This window comes from Hyaena hyaena, unplaced genomic scaffold (assembly GCF_003009895.1).
Source record: "Hyaena hyaena isolate Hyena2069 unplaced genomic scaffold, ASM300989v1 scaffold_201, whole genome shotgun sequence".
NCBI lineage: Eukaryota > Metazoa > Chordata > Mammalia > Carnivora > Hyaenidae > Hyaena > Hyaena hyaena.
Window position 1 is genome coordinate 48,440 of NW_024080833.1, and position 18,461 is coordinate 66,900.

Sequence of the window (18,461 nt, forward strand, 5' to 3'; positions counted from 1 at the left end):
TACATCAAGCTTCTCATTCTCCCTTAGGGAACAGCCAATAGCTGATGCTTCAGAAGAAGATGATGCTTTCCCATAATGCACCTGGTTGTGCCAGCCCCAGGATGGCGTGGGGGACAGAATCTTGCCCTAGAATCAGTGAAATGTAATGTCTTCAGAATTCAGAACACAACGGGGGTTTTGGGGTAGCGGACAATATACCATGTCAACAGCAGAGACCGTGCAAAGCTGTCTGGCTTTTACACCACAATTATATTTTACTGGGACTAAAGGCATTTTTTACAAGTAGATTTATGCTGGAATAACATATTTCTGAAAATCATCTGCTTCCAGTTTGTTGCCTAACCGTTTCTAAGAAATGCAGTTGCCAGTAAGGAATGTTGTATCTTTTCTTCCTATTCTATCACATCCGATGAAGGTCTGATCTTAGAAAGTCCAAACAATTGCAGTAAATACTTTCCAGATTTCAGTAGCACTTTAACAACACTTGTGAATCATTGCAATTCTTCCAGGATTCCGTTTAAGTGGGGCAATTAGAAGTCACTTTAATGTCTGAGGAGAGGATAGAAAGCGGACCCTGCAAATAGAAGGCCACATTTATGCTTTTCAAACCACAGCTCACACCATCAGAAGAAAATACAGTTTTTATGTAAGCACTCAAACAGTTTTCCCCAAACCTTGCAGAATCCATTACTTTTAAGAAATTTCCACATGAATAGACCAAACAAAGTAGGCATACGAACAGTTGGTACATGCACGCCAGTGTCGGCTTCGTACAAAACCATCACTAAGTGTGTAGCCAAAACCAGTCATGTCCTTTCAGCGACTGGTAAGGGCAGAAACGTGCGTTGTGAACGGAACGACCTCCGTAACCATGGAATTCCCGGCGCGGCTGTGTTCTGACACACCGAGGGTCCCCCCAACTGTCTGTCGTACATATTCATGAGGACCAGCTCACCTCTGGAAGGTCTCCAGCTCATTCACTCATCATTCGGTCAACAGGGAAACATGTACTGTGACCGGGGGAGATGTGGACCCTAGGCCGGGGAGGCTCATTGTCCAGCCTGGGCAGCTTATCACACGGTGTCGCCGTAAGAACTCGGTGTTAGTCACCTGCTTCTGTTTCACAAGGCGTACGAAGGCCAATGGGCTTGCCTCCTGCCAAATCCAATTCTCACCAGTCTTTTTCTTTCTTGTTTTACGTTTTTGACATCAGGTTGCACCCAGCATGAGGCCTTTCCCCAGGGACAGAGTCTTTGCCTGCTTTCCCACTTCTCTTCTAGTCACGGCCCTATCTTCGCACGTTTCACGACAAAACGTGTCCTGGTGACACTTCCCGAGGTTCAGATGCTCTCTTCCTAGTAACCAGGGTCCTCAAGGCAGGATTACCTGCCTGCTTTACTAACAGAAGCAGCTAATACACTCCTCAAGCCCCTGCTTTGTTCGAACCCTCACCGCACACGGCCTGCGAGGCTCTGAAATCCGTCCCCACAGAGCCCCGGAAGAGCGCTGCACCGACGGGCGCCTCCATGCTCCCCGGGAGCACCGAGCACACCTTGGTGAGCACTCAGCAGCACGGACTCCTTTACAGGCGCCTCCACCCGCAGCTTGGAAGCCCCTGGGGGCAGAGCCTGCGTGGTGTGTGGCGGCCTTCCGCACCCAGCAGGGCCTCGCCGGGCTTCCAGGAGCAAATCCCCACTGAACGGTGCGCCGAGCTGCCGGCTGCACTTCGGGTTCCCTGCCCGTGCGAGTGCATTCTGTCCCAGAGGAAACAGGCTTTTAATAAGAACATGAAGGAAGCGTTCATTCATTCACTCATTAAGCGCCACTCTGTGTCCTGGAGTATGTTCGGCTCCCCTGGGCTCAGGGCTTGAGGCCAGGAGCATCCTCTAGCCCTCCAACGTCCCCAAATGCCATCTTGCTCTCTAGGGGGACGGAAGCACAACGCCACCCCACACGATGACATCTACCAGGCGATGTTGTGTGAAAGGCAGTCCTTACAGAGAGACGCAACACACATGCAAATGTTAGCCGAAACAACTGTCTCTGTCTCTTCTTTGCCACTTCCTACCACCTAACCTGCATGCACTCACTGCAAGTCCTCTCTGCTATCTTCTTTTTTTTGCTTGTTTTCTTGTTTTGTTTTGTTTTTATTGCTTTTCTCTCTACTCTAACGAGTACAACTATGGTCTTTGGAAGGGACTCACATATTTATAGTGCATGCATGGATTGCTCACAGTTCTGACGACTAGTCTATGTCTTCAATTAACTCCTGTTCACTTCCACCTGGAGGCCTTCCGTCCTTCTTCAACTCAGCATGACCAAACTCTAAGCACATTTGTTCAACAAAACTAAGGACCTATGCAGCAGGTCCCCTGTTTAAGAATTTATGCCGGGGCGCCTGGGTGGCTTAGTCGGTTAAGCGTCCGACTTTCGCTTAGGTCATGATCTCACGGTTCGTGGGTTCGAGCCCCGCGTCGGGCTCTGTGCTGACTGCCAGCTCAGAGCCTGGAGCCTGTTTCAGAGTCTGTATCTCCCTCTCTCTCTGACCCTCCCCTGCTCACGCTCTCTCTCTCCTAAAAATAAATAAAAATATTAAAATAAATAAAACTGAAATCTAAGCTCCGATTATTAGTCCAAACCTTCAAAGTGCAATGGAAGGTACTAGAATTCTGGGTTTAGGAGAAATTTGTTTTCAAATCCCAGCTCTGCTATTCAATTACTTGCGGACAACTGACACATTATTTCATGCACTAGAACCTACAGAAAGAAGGAAAAGCAAAACTTCCTTCGCACTCAGGATGTCACCAGGACGCACAGCACGGTCGGCTTCGTTCATCTTTGAACTTCGTGCCTCGGGGTCCTCCTCAGGCTTGCCAGGATCCCACGCTAATGAACTTTCTGCTCGGGACAATCCGGAATACTTTTCTTCCCCCGTTGCCGTGATTCCCTTCTTCTCCCTTCTGTTTAACGCACATCTGGGCTTCATCCCACTTCTGAGCTTCCCTAACATGCCCTAGATCCATTTTCGGGGTGTACTGTACCCACCCCCTGGTCTCTCAGCTCCTAACCGTCCAAAACGTTTCTCTCCTAAGTCTTTTAGGAGAGCAGATGGCTTTCTCTGGCCCTCTTAAGTGTAAAGTTGTTTCTATGGCTATCTGGAATCCCAAATAGACTGGAAATTTCCCAAGTGCACACACATCCCTGTTTTTATTCTCTATTCCCATAGCAACCATGCATTCAATAAATATAATTTATGATTATCCATTGGAAACGTGGGTATAGCTTTCCTTTCTTTTATATGTATTTATAAACTGTATTTAAGCGTTTCATGCATATATTTTTTCCTTTTTATAGCTTTTACATTTTAGGTCACTATAAGTCATAGCGAACAATTGTGACAGTGAATTCTCTCCACAAAATGACTAGTATTGGACCATCTGCAATTAACTGTTAATAAATGCTTCAGGCTTTTTGGCAGTGATCATAAGCTTGGCCTAAGGCAGTGACTTCTTCTATTCACATAGATTCTAGAAATAGGTTTTATAGCTAGAAAGAGTCTCAAGGGTCATCTAATCCATCACCCACTCCATGTTTTCAGGAATCTGAGGCTCAGAGAGTTTAAGAATCTTACTCAAAGTCACACAGCTAATAGTCGAACCGGGAGAAAAAACTGCTCCTACCCGTCTCCATTGCAGTATTTTTTCCGAATACCTCATCCCCTCTCAAGCTTTGCTTATCCTTAATTTAGAAATATATATAGCAACAACTCTGTAGTCTCCTAGTATTTGCAGGGAATGTGCAGGCAGCAACCCTGAAATTTATGCCTGTGGCATTATTGCTCTACTTATATAATTAAGGTATATTTCTGGATGTAAAAAATGGTAGAGATGGCTAAATTTTTCAGCATCTTTTAAACTTGTGACCGGAAAGTGATTACTGAACACCTCATAACACAGTATGAGCTAATTAGGCGGCATTCACCATTCTGCTACAAACTAATAAACAATAATGAAATGACTGCAAAGTATTCTGCCTTTGCAAAGCGCTGTAGTGAACCAGCTCCCAGCCCCCAGAGGGAGAGGAGATGCCAAGTATTACGCGTCCTATAACATGCACAACTTGGCCTGGGATGAAATACAGAAGAGGCTAGATTTGATCCGAACCGACACGGGGGAAGGTGGGATTTAACGGAAGAAGGAAAGGGACTTTCTTGGGACCCGGTGTGATTTTCTGAGCTCACGCGCTCCATCCAACAGACTATCAGAGGGAACTCAAACTCAAGACGCCAAAAATGGCTACTTTCCTGAAGCCCCTGAGCCCTGCTGGTCTGACGCAGGCTCGGAGGCGCGCCGCGCGTGGGTCTGGGACGGTGGGGGACCCTGCCCCTCCCTCTGGGGGTGAGGGGCGCCCACCTCGGGGCTCCCCCGCCGGGCCCGGCCACCGCCGGCGTGTGAGCGCGAACCTTCGCGCTCAAAGGGCAGCAGGTGGCCCCGGAGAAGAAGGCGCGACTGTCTCCGGACCGGCTTTCGGGGGCCGCAGTTCTTTCCCTGCAGGGCTGAGCCGGTTCCCCGGCGCCGCCCCCGCGCCCGGGCCCCCCGGTGACGCCCCCGCGCCCGGGCCCCCGGTGACACCCCCGCGCCCCCGGTGACGCCCCCGCGCCCGCGCCCCCCGCGCCTGGGCCCCCGGTGACGCCCTCACCGCCCTCACTCCCGCGCCGCCCCCGCTGACACCCCCGCGCCCCCGGTGACGCCCCCGCGCCCGCGCCCCCGGTGACGCCCTCGCACCCGCGCCCGGGCCCGGGCCCCAGGCGACAATGGAGCAGCGGGCTGACCCCGCCGCGCCAGCCCGCGCCCGGTAACCAGGGCAACCGCGGGCTGCGGGAATGCGCGCTAATTGAAGGCCGAGTTTCCTCCCACAGTGATGAGCAACAAGTGAAGCAAAAATAGTGAGGCGGGAGAGCGGCTGCGGGGGGTGCGGGGGAGCGGGGGCGGGGCTGGGGGAGAGGGGTGGGGGCTGGGGAGCGCGGAAGGCAGGGAGCGCCTTCAAGACCTCGTTTGTTCCCTTAACGACCCGGGTCCCGAAGAGCTAGACCGACACCCTTCCCCCTGCGGACGGCTTAGTGCAAAACATCCTCGGTGACCGGGCACGAAGGCGAACCACCGGCGCCGGGCTGGGCCCCTCTGGTTCCCGTCCACCAGCGGCGACGTGCGCATCCCGAGGAGCCGCAAGTTAACTAGCGGCGAGGGTTCAGCTGGTGAGGGACTGAGCTACCCTGCGTCTTCTGTTCTCTTCAACCGAAAGGAGAGCCTTCGAGGTGGTCGTATTCACGGGGTGCGCGTCATACCAGTGCGGACAGTAGAGTTATGCCTTATCAAGTGGTCTTGACAGTAATTATTAAAAGTTTCCCCTTTTCACTGTCAAGTATCCTGATGTGGGCGGTAAATTATGAAGTCGTCCAATCTGAAGTCTTTCCAGAGCCATCCAGATCCTCATGCAAGTCAGGTGTTTCCCCCAAACCCCTCCAGACTTCATCAAATGGCCTGTGTGATGTACTCCTTGCATTTAGGCACTGAGCACCCTGTAGTTAACTAAGGGCCATCCGCTGAGGAATCCGGACGTCCAACAGCAACCAAAACATAGCAACCAACACATAGCATGCTGGGTCAGAATGTCCTGAAACCCACGAGCAGGAAGCTTCCCGCTTCCTGGGTCACCACTGGCAAGGCGCTGCACACATGTCATGGAGAAAACGTGCATCTATTAGTAATAGGACCGCCGATTCACAGATGGCCCATTAAAGGCTCTGCCTATGGAGCGGGCTAAAGGGAGATCAGCTCTCCAGCAGGAGCCCCAGAGCGCAGAATTCCCTAGAGAGGGCACCTTCAGATGAAGGGTAACACACTGGCAATGAGATGGGGGGATGGGAACCGGTGGGAGTTCTTATTATGTGCCATTTAATCCTCACAGTAGATCTACCCTGTAACTTTTATTGCCCCTTCCCTATTTTTACAGATAAGGAAACCCAGGCTCAAGGTTGTATCGCTGCACTGAGTCCAGGGATATCTGACCCCAAAGCCCTTGCTCTTCACATAGACCTTGCCAAGTATCCAGATGGACCTTTGATCAAGATCAGGGTTTTGCAACATGGGCATTATTGCCACTTGGGGCCAGATAACTGTGTGGGGAGGGCTGTCCTGTGCATGCAGCAGCCTCCTCGGATTCTACCCACTAGATGCCATAGCACCCTGCAAGCTGTGACAAGCAAAGTGTTTCTAGACATTGCCAAATGTCTCCTGGGGGGGCACAGTGGCCCTCCTCTTGAGAACCAACAGCCGAGATATTTAATATCAGTCTTATCTTTTCTCGTATTCTCTAATTGCTTCAGAAATATAATATGTTTCTTCATCAAAAGACAGTAATTTTTATAGGGACAACCTGGCGTCATTTATTTATTTCGTATCCTTACGGTGCTAGGGACATAGTAGGCAAAAAAGAGTAGTTCGATGTAAACCATAATTTCGATGTAAATCATACTTGAAGCAAAACTGACTCGACTGCACGGTGCCTATCGTAGAGCAAGGGTGCGGTTGTGCGCTAGAGAGGTCCAAAGGCCGTGGGGGGTTCCTGCAAAGAGTAAAAGGCGTGATCCCAACTCTTAGCAGCAACGCCAACCCCAGTCCGCCGCTCCTATGGTAGAATGGTTGTTACGGACGGTCATTAGCCAGAACCCTACGCCAGTTGGTGCCTGGCTACCTTTCAGTTCTTCCAACAGAGGCATCTAGGTCAGCTCAGGGCAGAGCCAGGGCTGGGAGCGAGGGCTGGGGACAGACGGCGATGGGGCTGAAGCCTAAAGAGCTCACTTCTCATTAGGTCTCTGTCCTCTCACAGGGGCTGGCACAGTTATCTTGGCCCCTCTGGATACCTGAGGGCACAAGTGTCCACTGAAGACACAAAAGATGGCTCTGCCCTCCTAGTAGAACCAAGTCCACTTGAGGTCTTTCACGTGTGGCCAAGGTACCTGAGGTACAGTTGAGTCCGCAAATGAAACCATGGGCACAGCCCAAATCCAAAGGTGTTCCAAAGGAGTGACCCCCAGATTTATGGCTAGAGTGTGGCTCTTAATTAATTCCTTCTCTCCTTTCTGCAAGGAGTAAACTTTTTCTTTCTTCTCCCCCGATTCTTTTTCCCTCTTCTTCTGTTTGTAAATCTTGGAGAGAAGCAGCAGCAGCCACTCTAAGAGATCAAAGTTTTAGCGAGCAACAAAGACCTCCAAGGAGGCTGTTGCCATGGGAACCCTTGGAGCTGAAGCCCTTTTAATCAGCAAATCTCCTTGGTTAGCAGCAAAGAGGAAGAGAAGGAGGAGGAGGGACCTTGGCAACAAGTAGCCTTTCTTAACAGCCAGAGCTAACGTCACAGGGGTGGGGGGGATACAATGGGATTCAGACTGAGGCAGCACGGACACCGGGGTGAGTGCTAAAGCATCTCTGCTCAGCCTTAGAAACACACACCTGTCCAAAATCCCTAGAGTCAACGCCAAGTTGAGATGTCCCCTCCCAAGAATTCCCTGATTTCTGATTGATTGTGTTTTTTTTTTTTTTTTGAAGTTTATCTATTTTTGAGAGAGAGACAGAGAGGGTGAGCGGGAGAGAGGCAGAGAGAGAGATGGAGAGAGAGAATGTCAAGCAAGCTCCATGCTGTCAGTGCAGAGCCTGATGCGGGGCCTGAACTCACAAATCAGGAGACCATAACCTGAGCTGAAACCAAGAGTCAGAGGCTTAACTGACTGAGCCACCCAGGCACCCCTCTGATTGTGTTCTTAATGGCTTCTTTTTTAAAATGTTTATTTATTTATTTTGAGGGGGTGGTGAGAGAGGGGTAGAGAGAGGAGCGTGAGCCACGGAAAGGAAGAGAGCGAGAGAGACAGAGAATCCCAAGCAAGCTCTGTCAGCACAGAGCCCAACAGTATGGGGCTCGAACTCACGAACTGTGAGATCATGACCTGAGCCAAAACCAAGAGTGGGACACTTAACTGACTGCGCTGCGCAGGCGCCCCTAATTGGCTTTTTGATACTAACAGGCTGGGGGCCCTTGGGTGGCTCAGTCAGTTAAGTGTTCAGCTTTGGCTCAGGTGGTGACTTTACAGTTTATGGGTTCAAGCCCCCACGCCAGGCTCTATGCTGACAGTTTGGAGCCTGGAGCCTGCTTCAGATTCTGGGTCTCTCCCTCTCTCTTTGCCGTGCACCCCCCCCCCAACTTGTGCTCCGTCTCTTTTTCTCTCAAAAATAAATAACACTAAAAAAAAAATTTTTTTTAATACTAACAGCCTGAAAGGTTTATTTTAGACTGCAGTAACAATTTCAGGCACAGTGCTGTGAATAGTTGATTTTATAAAAACTCATATATGTCTGTTCCTTCACCCCTTGCCTAGGTAATATATGTTTGTACTTCTGGGTAAGTCACAGAAGGAGACAGACGGAAAGCTAGAAGCACGACAGAAAAACAAAGGTAGCTCTGTGGCATTACCATCACAGGGAAGAATCAATCCTAACTTAGCACCTCCTCACAAGGACCTGCTGGGAGCAAACCTATTTTTGGCTTCCTGGAATAGCAATGCACTTGGCCTGTAAAGAAGCAGAAACGGATGAATTCCACAAAATATTAACAGTGTTTGTTTTTGCCTGCCTTCTTCATTTGGAAACGACTGCCCAGTTCCCCTTTAGGAAGCTACTCTTCCCTCTTCCCTTCAGTGCCTACAGTTCAGCGGGGGCTGATGGCCCCTGGGTCCGTCCCTCTGCCAGGGCACGGCCACCCCAGCAAGAGGACTTCTGCCGAAACCTCGACGAAAGGCACTCTGTCCTCCTGAGATGGAAGGCAGCAAAGACCGTTTAACTCTGGACCTGCTTGGGGCCACCTTTGCCCCAAACGGAGAGCCTTCCTGAGAATTAAGCTAACACCGAGGAGACAGAGACTCTTTAAAATATAATCTGGGGGCAGCTGGGTGGTCCGCTCAGTTGAGTGACCAACTCTTGATTTCAGCCAGGCTGATCCCAGGGTCATGGGATCAAGCCCCACATCGGGCTCTGCACTAAATATGAGGCTTGCGTAAGATTCTCTCTCCCTCTCTCTCTGCCGCTCTCACCCGCCCACATGCACTCTCTCTAAAATAAAATGTAAAAGTTTAAAAAATAAATAAGGGGCGCCTGGGTGGTACAGTCAGTTAAGTGTCCGACTCCTGATCTTGGCTCACGTCATGATCTCACAGATTGTGGGTTCGAGCCCCTCATTGGGCTCTGCACTGATGGTGCTTCGGATGCGGCCTGCTTGGGATTCTGTCTCTCCTACTCTCTGCCCCTCCCCTGCTTGTGCGTGCTCTCTCACTCTCACTCAAAATAAATAAACTTAAAAAAAAATTTTTAAATAAGTGAAATATAGTATAATCTGAACATAGACATACCTGAACTTGGACTTACCAATTACCTAAGCCACAAAAGTCCCCTAAGCCAGGCTAAGTGTCTATTCCTTGCAATCAGAAGCGTTCTGAAGGATAGATTCATTAGCTCTGGATAGTGAGATTTTAGGAGATATTTTCTTCTTTTGTACATTTCTCTTCTGATTGAAATGTTTACAATACACACACATCCTTTTCTCTAAAACAGAAACAATATTAAAGCAAAACAAGACAGCCATAACTTAGGCATCACCCTATAGAGAGAATTAATTTTGCAATCTGTGGATCTTTCCAGTAAAGTCAAAATCAGAGAAAGGACTCTGAAAGCGATCTTGTTTATCCTAATGTTCTAGACAAGAGAACCGGTTCATTGTTGAAAGCTCATCAGAGAGGGAGTTTCTGTCATTTCCTCCACCAACCATATTTTCTAAAAGTTGTTTGTTATTTACCATCAGGAGAGCCTTCCTTAGCTTTAACCTAAACACCCCCTCGGGTAATGTTCTCTTACTCTGTTCTTGGCCCAGAAGGAGGAGTATTCACGCGCCCATCCTTCCACGGGCACCCTTTCCCTCATTTTTCTATTTGAAGGCACTTAAAACACAAGCTACCACGTGAGACTTCAGAAAGGAGGGGTCAGGCCCTCACATTGTGCATGGAAAGAAGAACAAGGCGAGCTGCTTTTAGATTTTAAAATAATAACTTCTCTGCTTGAGCCTTCCTGAATGGTGAGGTCCTTTCCTGCCAGCTGGAGCCGCCTAGGGGACTTGACTTCTATCCAAATGGTGGCATGTTTCCAGGCTAGAGACACCCCGTCCTTGTCAGAGACGTCCTTGCCACAGACCTTAGACCAGCGTCTAAGCTCAGGGTGGCAGGCTCCCGGACATTCCCTCCTTCTGTCGCCCCGTATGGCCCTATGATCCCAAACATCTAAACGTTTCTAAGGCACCTGACACAGTCCTCTCAAAGCACCCAAAACACCAAGTGCATCTCCAACTTCAGTTTGACTTTACTTTCTGAACCATCAAAGAGAGATGAAAGAATGTTTGGTATAGTTTTTGTGTTTAATGTTGAATCAGTGGTTGTCTCCTCATTTCTCTGAATCACTTGTCTTCAGATATTTCTGAAACGTCTGAAAGAAGCTTCCAGAGCGATCTGTAGAGGGCTCAGATGTATGGGGGAAGGAGGGTGGGGTCACGCTCCGTGGGGAGAGATGCAAGCCAGGCAATGGCAACTACGCCTTTGAAGTGAGCGCCTAGGTCACTGGTTACAGGCAGCTGCCCTTAGAAATACAGTAAAATACTAAAGCAAATCCGGGACAAGTGAAAATGATTACCCATGACCTCAAAGCAGCAACCACAATTTTCAAAACATGGCTTATGGAGGGGAGCATCCTATAGCTTCTTAATATACATAGGTCATGTGGCTCTGTGGACAGAGATGAGGCTAGGAATCAAAACATTTGGGTTTGACCATTAAAAAAAAACCATTTCTTTAAAGGGAGGGTGGGCGCCTGGGTGGCTCAGTCGGTTAAGTGGTCTGCTCAGGTCAGGATCTCGTACTTTGTGAGTTCAAGCGCTGCATCGGGCTCTGCGCTGACAGCTCGGAGCCTGCCTGGAGTTCTCTCTCTCTCTCTGCCCCTTTTTGTGTGCGCTTGCTCTCTCTCTCTCTCTCTCTCAAAAATAAATAAATAAATATTTGGGTTTGATCATCAACATTGTCCTTTTATTTTTGTTTTTGCTTTTTTACTGGGATGATTGTTATAAAACCGAAACGTTAATTTCTTCATTTGGAAAATGAGGAAAATAGTGCCCGCTCTCCTACCTAACATGGTCATTACAGAAAAAAAATCTGTGAACTACAAATTATTATCACTGTACATTAGTACTAGTATCAGACATAGTAGTGGACATTTATTACTTTTTTTGGCATCTCACATCCATTCTTCTTTTATAACAGTGCCTCAGTTTACTCTGAAGAATGAATTCTTCTCCATATCTGGATGGACTGGCCACCAACAGCCCCAGGTCTCCCAAAGCTCAGCACTGGACACCGGTCCAAATTGGGCCACCTGGACTCTCTCCGGAGACAGATTCTCGAGTTGGAAAATGCAAAACCGGAAAAAAACAACAGTTGAATTGATTTATTTTCCTGGCTAAGGAGCCCTAAAAAGACATTTTCTTTTTTTTTTTTTAATATTTTTATTTATTTCTAGGACAGAGAGAGAGAGAGAGAGACAGCGTGAGCAGGGGAGGGTCAGAGAGAGAGGGAGATACAGACTCTGAAATTGGCTCCAGGCTCTGAGCTGGCAGTCAGCACAGAGCCCGATGCGGGGCTCGAACCCACAAACCGTGAGATCATACCTAAGCGAAAGTCGGACGCCTAACCGACTAAGCCACCCAGGCGCCCCTAAAAAGACATTTTCTATTAATTCTTGCTACATAGACCCTGGAGCGTCTCTGGCACCACAAGGACCATGCTGTGCTCATCACAACATTTTTACTTTTTTCCTGGGGAAATACAAAGTAATGGCAGAAGTGACCCATGTCACCGCCAGACCTGGCAGCTAAAAACTCTCACATGACCTTTCTCGCTCTCTTTCCGAAGCAGCTGTGAGTAAATGTTTCCAGTACAGCCGAGCCAAACAAGGGAGGGGCTGAGACTTGTGTCCAGAGAGCTCCCCAGGTGCGTCCCCCAGCCCAGAGTTGACCAGGACGAGAGGAAGTAATAGACTTCCACTGCGGTGAGAAGGGGGGTGGGACTGGGGGCTGTTTTTGTAGAAACTAACAAGTGTCACCCTAACACGCTATCCTTTTCAGAGACTGTCCAGGCTTCCTTTCAATGATGATACCCTTCCAACAAATTGTTTTCCGGCTGAAGTTAGCCAGAGTCAACCTCTGTTGCTCTCACCCACATCCCTGACGGGTCGATCGCCAATAACAATTTCAACAGCCAGGTAAAGAATTATGACCAGTGAGATTAAACCATGTTAACTCACTTGAGTCGGTACACATTTATTGTACTGACCCTTTATAAAGCAACAGATATATACTCGGCATTGACTAACATTTAAGAAGCATCATGTGTTAGTTGCAGATTCTGCTCGTTTATCAGTTAAAAAAAAAACAAAAACATTCACATGAGCCTCTTTACACCCGACATTCTGCGAGGCATTACAGGTAGAAAGACACATGAGAGTTGGCCCTATATCTGAAGAGCGCGTGGTCCAGTGCTACCGAGAAGCTTCCAGTGTCGTGGGAGAAACCAAGACAAGTACCTACACAGTACCGGTGTTACTACTCACAGGAAGTAACACTAGAATGCAGGACTGACAGGTTCTGTCTTTGGCCCCTTCCACTTTATATAAAATCTTCCTGGGTGACTCATCCATTCTTTCATGGTTCTGATGATCACTAAGTAGTCTCAAATCTATCTTCTCTGATCCTTGCTTCTCCACTGAGCTCCAGAGCTACGTTTCTGGTCCCCGAGACATCCGTACCTTGGTTCCCATAGGCCTCTCCTATTCAACCTGTCAAGAACCAAAGTCATTCTCCTGCCTCCCCAACCTGGTTTCCAATCTGCGTCCTCTCTTAGTTGATAGAACAGCTGGCTACCCAGCTAGCTAGAAGTCATGGCGTCCTTTTGACTCATCCCTCTCCCTCGTCTCCTTTCATACATTAGTCACCAAGATCCATCACTTCCATCTCAGAAATGCTTCTGTATTGTTGCTTCCCAATTCACTGCTCTGGTTCAGAATCTCCTAGGCTTTCACCCACACTGCTGCTGCAGCCCCAGGGCCCATCCATCTGTTCTAGCCTTGCTTTTGCACTGTCTACGCTGCTGCTGGTTATTGTTTTGACCCTAAGATCTCACTTCATTCCTCTTATCATTACTTTACCGGATCCCCCAAAGTCTTCAGGATGAAGTCCAAACTTCTTAGTCTGACATATAAGCCACTTGGCAATCTGGCTCTGTCAATTTTCCCATCTTCACCTTTGTATGATGAGAAAAATAAATTCCTAACTTTGCCTCTAATTTACCCCCTTTAACTCATCTTTCCTTGCTGATTGGTCATCTGAAATTCCAACGAGTTTTCTGCTCCCCACTTCGGGACCATCTCCAAGGAAAGCTACTTTCAACTCTGTGGCTTCCTTGTGAATGAGCATCACCCTGTACATCCTTGTAGCCAGCCTGTACCCCCTTCTATCTCTGTCACGAGGACTGAAGTCCTGGGAGGCCATTTTCTCATCTACCGAGGTGGTCACATCCCTCATCTACTTTTCAATCCAAAACTTTAAAATTGAAACAAAGCTCAAAAGTTACCTAGATCCCATTTCCTCTACATGAATGTCTCTTTTATAACAACTCATAAGAAATTTTCCACCCTCTTGGGACAAAGAAATCACGATTCCTGAGAATACTTATTCCATCTTTAGATGTCCCCAGTGGTTACCAGCTATTTCTTCGTACTGGGCTGGACTCCTGCCCCATGTAGCCTCTACTCCTGGTTCTGGTTCTACACAGCCACGCAGTTTCCAGTCCCTCTTCTGTATGATTTCACTTCTGATATGTGGAGCTGCTTCCCGTAATCCCTTTCCCAAGGCCTCCTTCATTAGATCAAACCCTCTCAGCCCCTGCAATCAACCATTCCTCATGTAAAATTCAGTGACTGAACCAGTTGCTCATGGAGGTTGTAATTAGCAGTCTGCGGGCCCAGTTACATTATCCCTGAGGCCTCCATGACTCCTTGAGATTGACCTCAGCCATCAGGTTGCTCTCCCGGGCTCACATCAAAGGAATCCTTAACAATTAGGCCTGCCGGAGATAACAACCAAATCGTTAGAATTTTAGAAACTGCGACAATATTTTGAAAAATTCTATACAGCGTGTCGAGACAAAGACGACTCAGAATTTTGCATCTGGAAAGTAAATACAGTCGTTTGTGTGGCCAGAAAGTTCTCCCAGATTTCCAAATAACTTCTTTACATAAATAGCACGACCAGTGTTGCCCTAAGAAGTTTACATGGCAAATATATCATCCTCTGAACATTTCTCATTAACGTGGAGCACAGCAGAAGGGTGTGCTTCTCCTCCCCAAGGACCCGGCATGTGTCTGCTTATCCCACAGAGCAACTGCTTCCGCCTGTGGTGAGCTCACCTGCAGCCTCCTCGGTTTTCCTTCACGGCTCTTTCTGGACTGAACTGGCTTCCGTTCCTCATCGTCGCCCTCACCCTCGGCGACCATCCTCATGCGAGCCTGTCTCTCACCCACCTGTTTCTGTCCTACGGACAGACAGCCCCTTCCCCCCAGCGACTGCGCGTTTCGATCCAGGGAAATGCCCTTCCTATACTTGCCGCACATCCTCAGAGGACAAGCCTTTCCCTCCGTTCGTTCCCCCGCATTTGCAGAACTGGGAACGAATTATTTAAAGTGGTTTCTACCTGGCCTCGTTTTCCTCTGCAGGCAATTACTTCTCTGCAAATGGCTGCACTAGCCAAATAACCGTGTCCACAATTAGCTAATTGCAGGTTCAACGAGCCACTTGTTCCTTCAGACTCGGCCATTAGAGTTGTGTGACTGGGCAGAAATTTATCTTTCTATTCCCCTCTGATTTACAGAGTCACAAATCTGATTTCCCTGCATTCTTTTCCAGTGTGAATCTAAGCCTTTTTACTTTACTTCCTTTTGTGTATCTGCATCCCACTCTTCTACAAACTGCAGCAGCCGTGCTTTACATATTAGACCCAAGGAATATGGATTTGATTTAAGTCACCCTTCTAATAAGGGTTAGTTGTTATTGATTAAAGGGTGAATTATTAATAAATAATCATGACTTTAACCCATTTTATAAACCGTAAAAGTAAGGCCGCAAAAGAGGTGATTTGCCAAAGGCAAGCAGTCATGTTAGAATAAAACTAAACGTCCTAAATAGCAAACTCCACCTTCTCCCTAGGCACTGAGTTTCCACATAGGGTAAAAATTAACCTTCAAGCTCATTTGTCTTCAAAAGAAAGTACCCGTAGGCGCCCCCGGGTGGCTCAGTCAGTTAAGCATCAGACTTCGGCTCAGGTCATGATCTCACGGCTCTTAGTGAGTTTGAGCCCAGCGTCGGGCTCTGTGCTGACAGCTCAGAGCCTGGAGCCTGCTTTGGATTCTCGGTCTCCCCATCTCTGCTCCTTCCCTACTCATGCTCAGTCTCTCTGTCTCTCAATACTAAATAAGTGTTAAAAAAAAGAAAAAAGAAAGTACCCTTAAACATTCCTCCAAATCATCACCACCTAGGTTCTTTGAAACTACAAAAAATGTCATTTCTTTTTTAAAAGTTGCTTCAATTTTTCTCCTACAATTAATGTATTTTCTTTTCTTAATTTCTGTATATTTTACTCTAATTTCTTTGTTCAACCAAGACTTATAAAACATGAAATATGTGCTCAATTTTCAATTTTCCTACAAGGAGGTCATCTCCCACTGACATTCCTCCAATCCACGAAAAAAGAAAAGTAGCCAAGAATCGTGAGTTTTCATTTATGAACAAATTAATATTAATAAGGATTAGATATATTTGCTTTGAGAATGACTCAGACGCTTTTAGGTTTCCATTTACCTTCCAATTTAAACACTAACAGACTGTCCAGTGGCTCTTCTCACCGGGAACGTTTTATTGTTAAACTCTCTAGTTGACAGCCCCCTTCTTCAGGATGGTCCTAACTATTGTACGTAACTAAATGGGGAAGATTCCTGATGTCTTGGAAGACCCTGACTCACCAATAAATTCTGATCTCTCGATTGTCTCTACTCTGCTTCAAAAGCCTCTGGTATTTTCTCCAACACTTAGCATATAAAAAAGGCAAGTAAAGCATGAGAGCAAAGAAATCAGGGTTAAAGGCTTGCAAGTGGAAAGGAGGGAAAAGCAACCCTCAGAAAGCAGAAGAAACACTCAGGACAATGCTAAAAAAAAGGAAGGGGGGGAGGGAGCACAGCCTCCAGGAAACAGGATACAATAACACCTACCGCTTATAAAGAGCACACTGTAAAGCCGGTGTGCGCACCAAAGGTTAAAGCCTGTGTGTGCACCTGTTGGAGCGCGCAGGGAGAAGTGAGGGGACGGAAGAGCGCAAGCGTCTAAGAGGCACACGCTGCTGCCGGTGTCCACTTACCCAACACCAGCAGTTCCACCGAGTCCTCGTTTTTGCCCTCCAGGTCATCAGGGGTCGTGATAATACAATAATAGAGTCCGCTGTCTCCCCACATGAGTTTTCCAATTTGAAGATCTGCATCTGCGATCACAAAAAGAAGTGCCCAGTCCTAAAGGTGCCCCCTGGAAGGAAAACACTGAGCAATGGGGGGGTGAAGTGTGTGGGGAGGGGAGGGCCTCTGGACTGTTTGCAGTGATCTACTTCTCCACTTAGATGGTGGCTGACCAGATGTTTGCTTTATTTCAAACAAGCAAACAAAAAAACAAAAACCCAATAGCAAACACCAGCATCCCTAAGGTGAGAGACTTAGGGTGTCCCCAGAAACTGATCTAGTGCCAGTCCAGTTTTGGGAACAGAAGACGGCTTGCAACCAACCAGGTCTGCAGAGGGCCCTGAAAGCCAGATACATTCCTGAAAGACTCTGGACTCCTGGAAACGAGCTGGCTCCGTAGGAGTTCTTCAAAATTCACAGGTCACGTCAGCCTCTTAGACCCTTCTCTTGTCCAAAGCTTGAGGGAGCAGAAGAAAGGGTAGAGGTGATGCAGAACCACCTGGGGCTTGGGCCGTGGCATCTACCTGGCTCTGTGACCTGCTGGACTCATCCTGTCTCCCAGCGGAGCAGCCCCTTAAGGAGGTCTGCTTTCTGAGTTTGGGAAACGGCCATCAAGGCTGACGTCAAGGTGTAAGGTTTTGACAACATTCTTTCACTGGAATCTCTTTCAATCCAGTTCTGATAACAAGCTCCTCAGGGCAGGGGCAGGAAAGCCCATTTCCGGAGCTCATCTCTGCGTCTCTTCTAGATAGTACACCTTTTACGCTTTCTACACTCACTGTCCCATTAAGTAATCTGCTAAGCTTCTTGACACTTCCATCTCCCATAAAATCAAGATCTGGACGGACTGCAAGGCTGACAGGCTGGCACCCCCTTGTTTCGGGGAGAGTGGAACTAATCTCCCTTCCACTCCCGGGTTCAAAGCAGAGGCGAGGCGTCATTACCATGCACGATCGTGATCTCTCTGCCCCTGTAGAAGTCTCCCAGGGTGACGGTCGAGCCCTGCTTTGAAGCTACCACTCGAACAGTCCGCCTGCTGTCTAAACAGTCCAAGTAGGGGTCCCATTCCAGATTTCTTTTGCTGAGGGACTGGGCCCGGGGAGAGGACATGCCCAGGGACTCCCCCATGCGATCCTGGCAGTAGGACTTGAACTTCCACTGCACGACGGCAGGCTGATGGGAAGACGTGGAGAAGTGGCAGCGAAGCACAGTGGGCTGGAAGAGCATGGCCACCTTCTTCTTGTCAGGCACGGTGACTTGAAGGCCATCAGCCACGGCTGCAAAACACAAGGAAGATGCCCAAGTGGTATCCATATCCTGGAGCTCACCTCCCACCAGAGTCATGCCTTTCCACCTCGCCTCCCTAACCTGTCCCTCCACACTTTCTGCATCACTGTTAATGGCATCGTATCCATCCGGTTGCATTGTCCAGAAACCTGCCCTCACTCCCAATATCCAATCAATCACTAAGCCACGTCCATTTGATCTCTTAACATCTTTACTATTTCTTCTCTCGTCTTTGACCTCACACTACCATTGCTTTGGTTGGCACCCTTTTTAATTCTTGCTTATAATAGTACAATAATCTCATCTCGTCTCCCCAGCTGCCATTGCCCACACGCCATCCATTCTCCTTGCTATATAATTCAGGTAATCTTTCTAAATCTGACTGCTATGGCTCTCCTTAAAACCCTTCACTCAACCTCCATGGCCTGCAGGAAAGAACCCAAAGTGTCTGGAAAAGATTTAAGATGCTCCATCATCTAG

At 48.1% G+C, this 18,461-nt stretch overlaps 1 protein-coding gene across 1 annotated transcript in view; it reads right to left on the minus strand.

Annotated features, from left to right (window-relative positions):
• The window catches only part of ILDR2 (immunoglobulin like domain containing receptor 2), a 43,254-nt gene extending 25,216 nt beyond the window's left edge, over positions 1 to 18,038 (minus strand). Inside the window, exons 1-3 of the mRNA XM_039241881.1 lie at positions 18,023 to 18,038; positions 17,639 to 17,971; positions 16,604 to 16,723 (exon numbers count right to left, since the gene is read on the minus strand). Of these exons, the coding sequence (XP_039097812.1) occupies positions 16,604 to 16,723; positions 17,639 to 17,971; positions 18,023 to 18,038 (469 nt within the window). The remainder of the gene's footprint in view (positions 1 to 16,603; positions 16,724 to 17,638; positions 17,972 to 18,022) is intronic.
• Between the last annotated feature and the right edge of the window lie 423 nt (positions 18,039 to 18,461).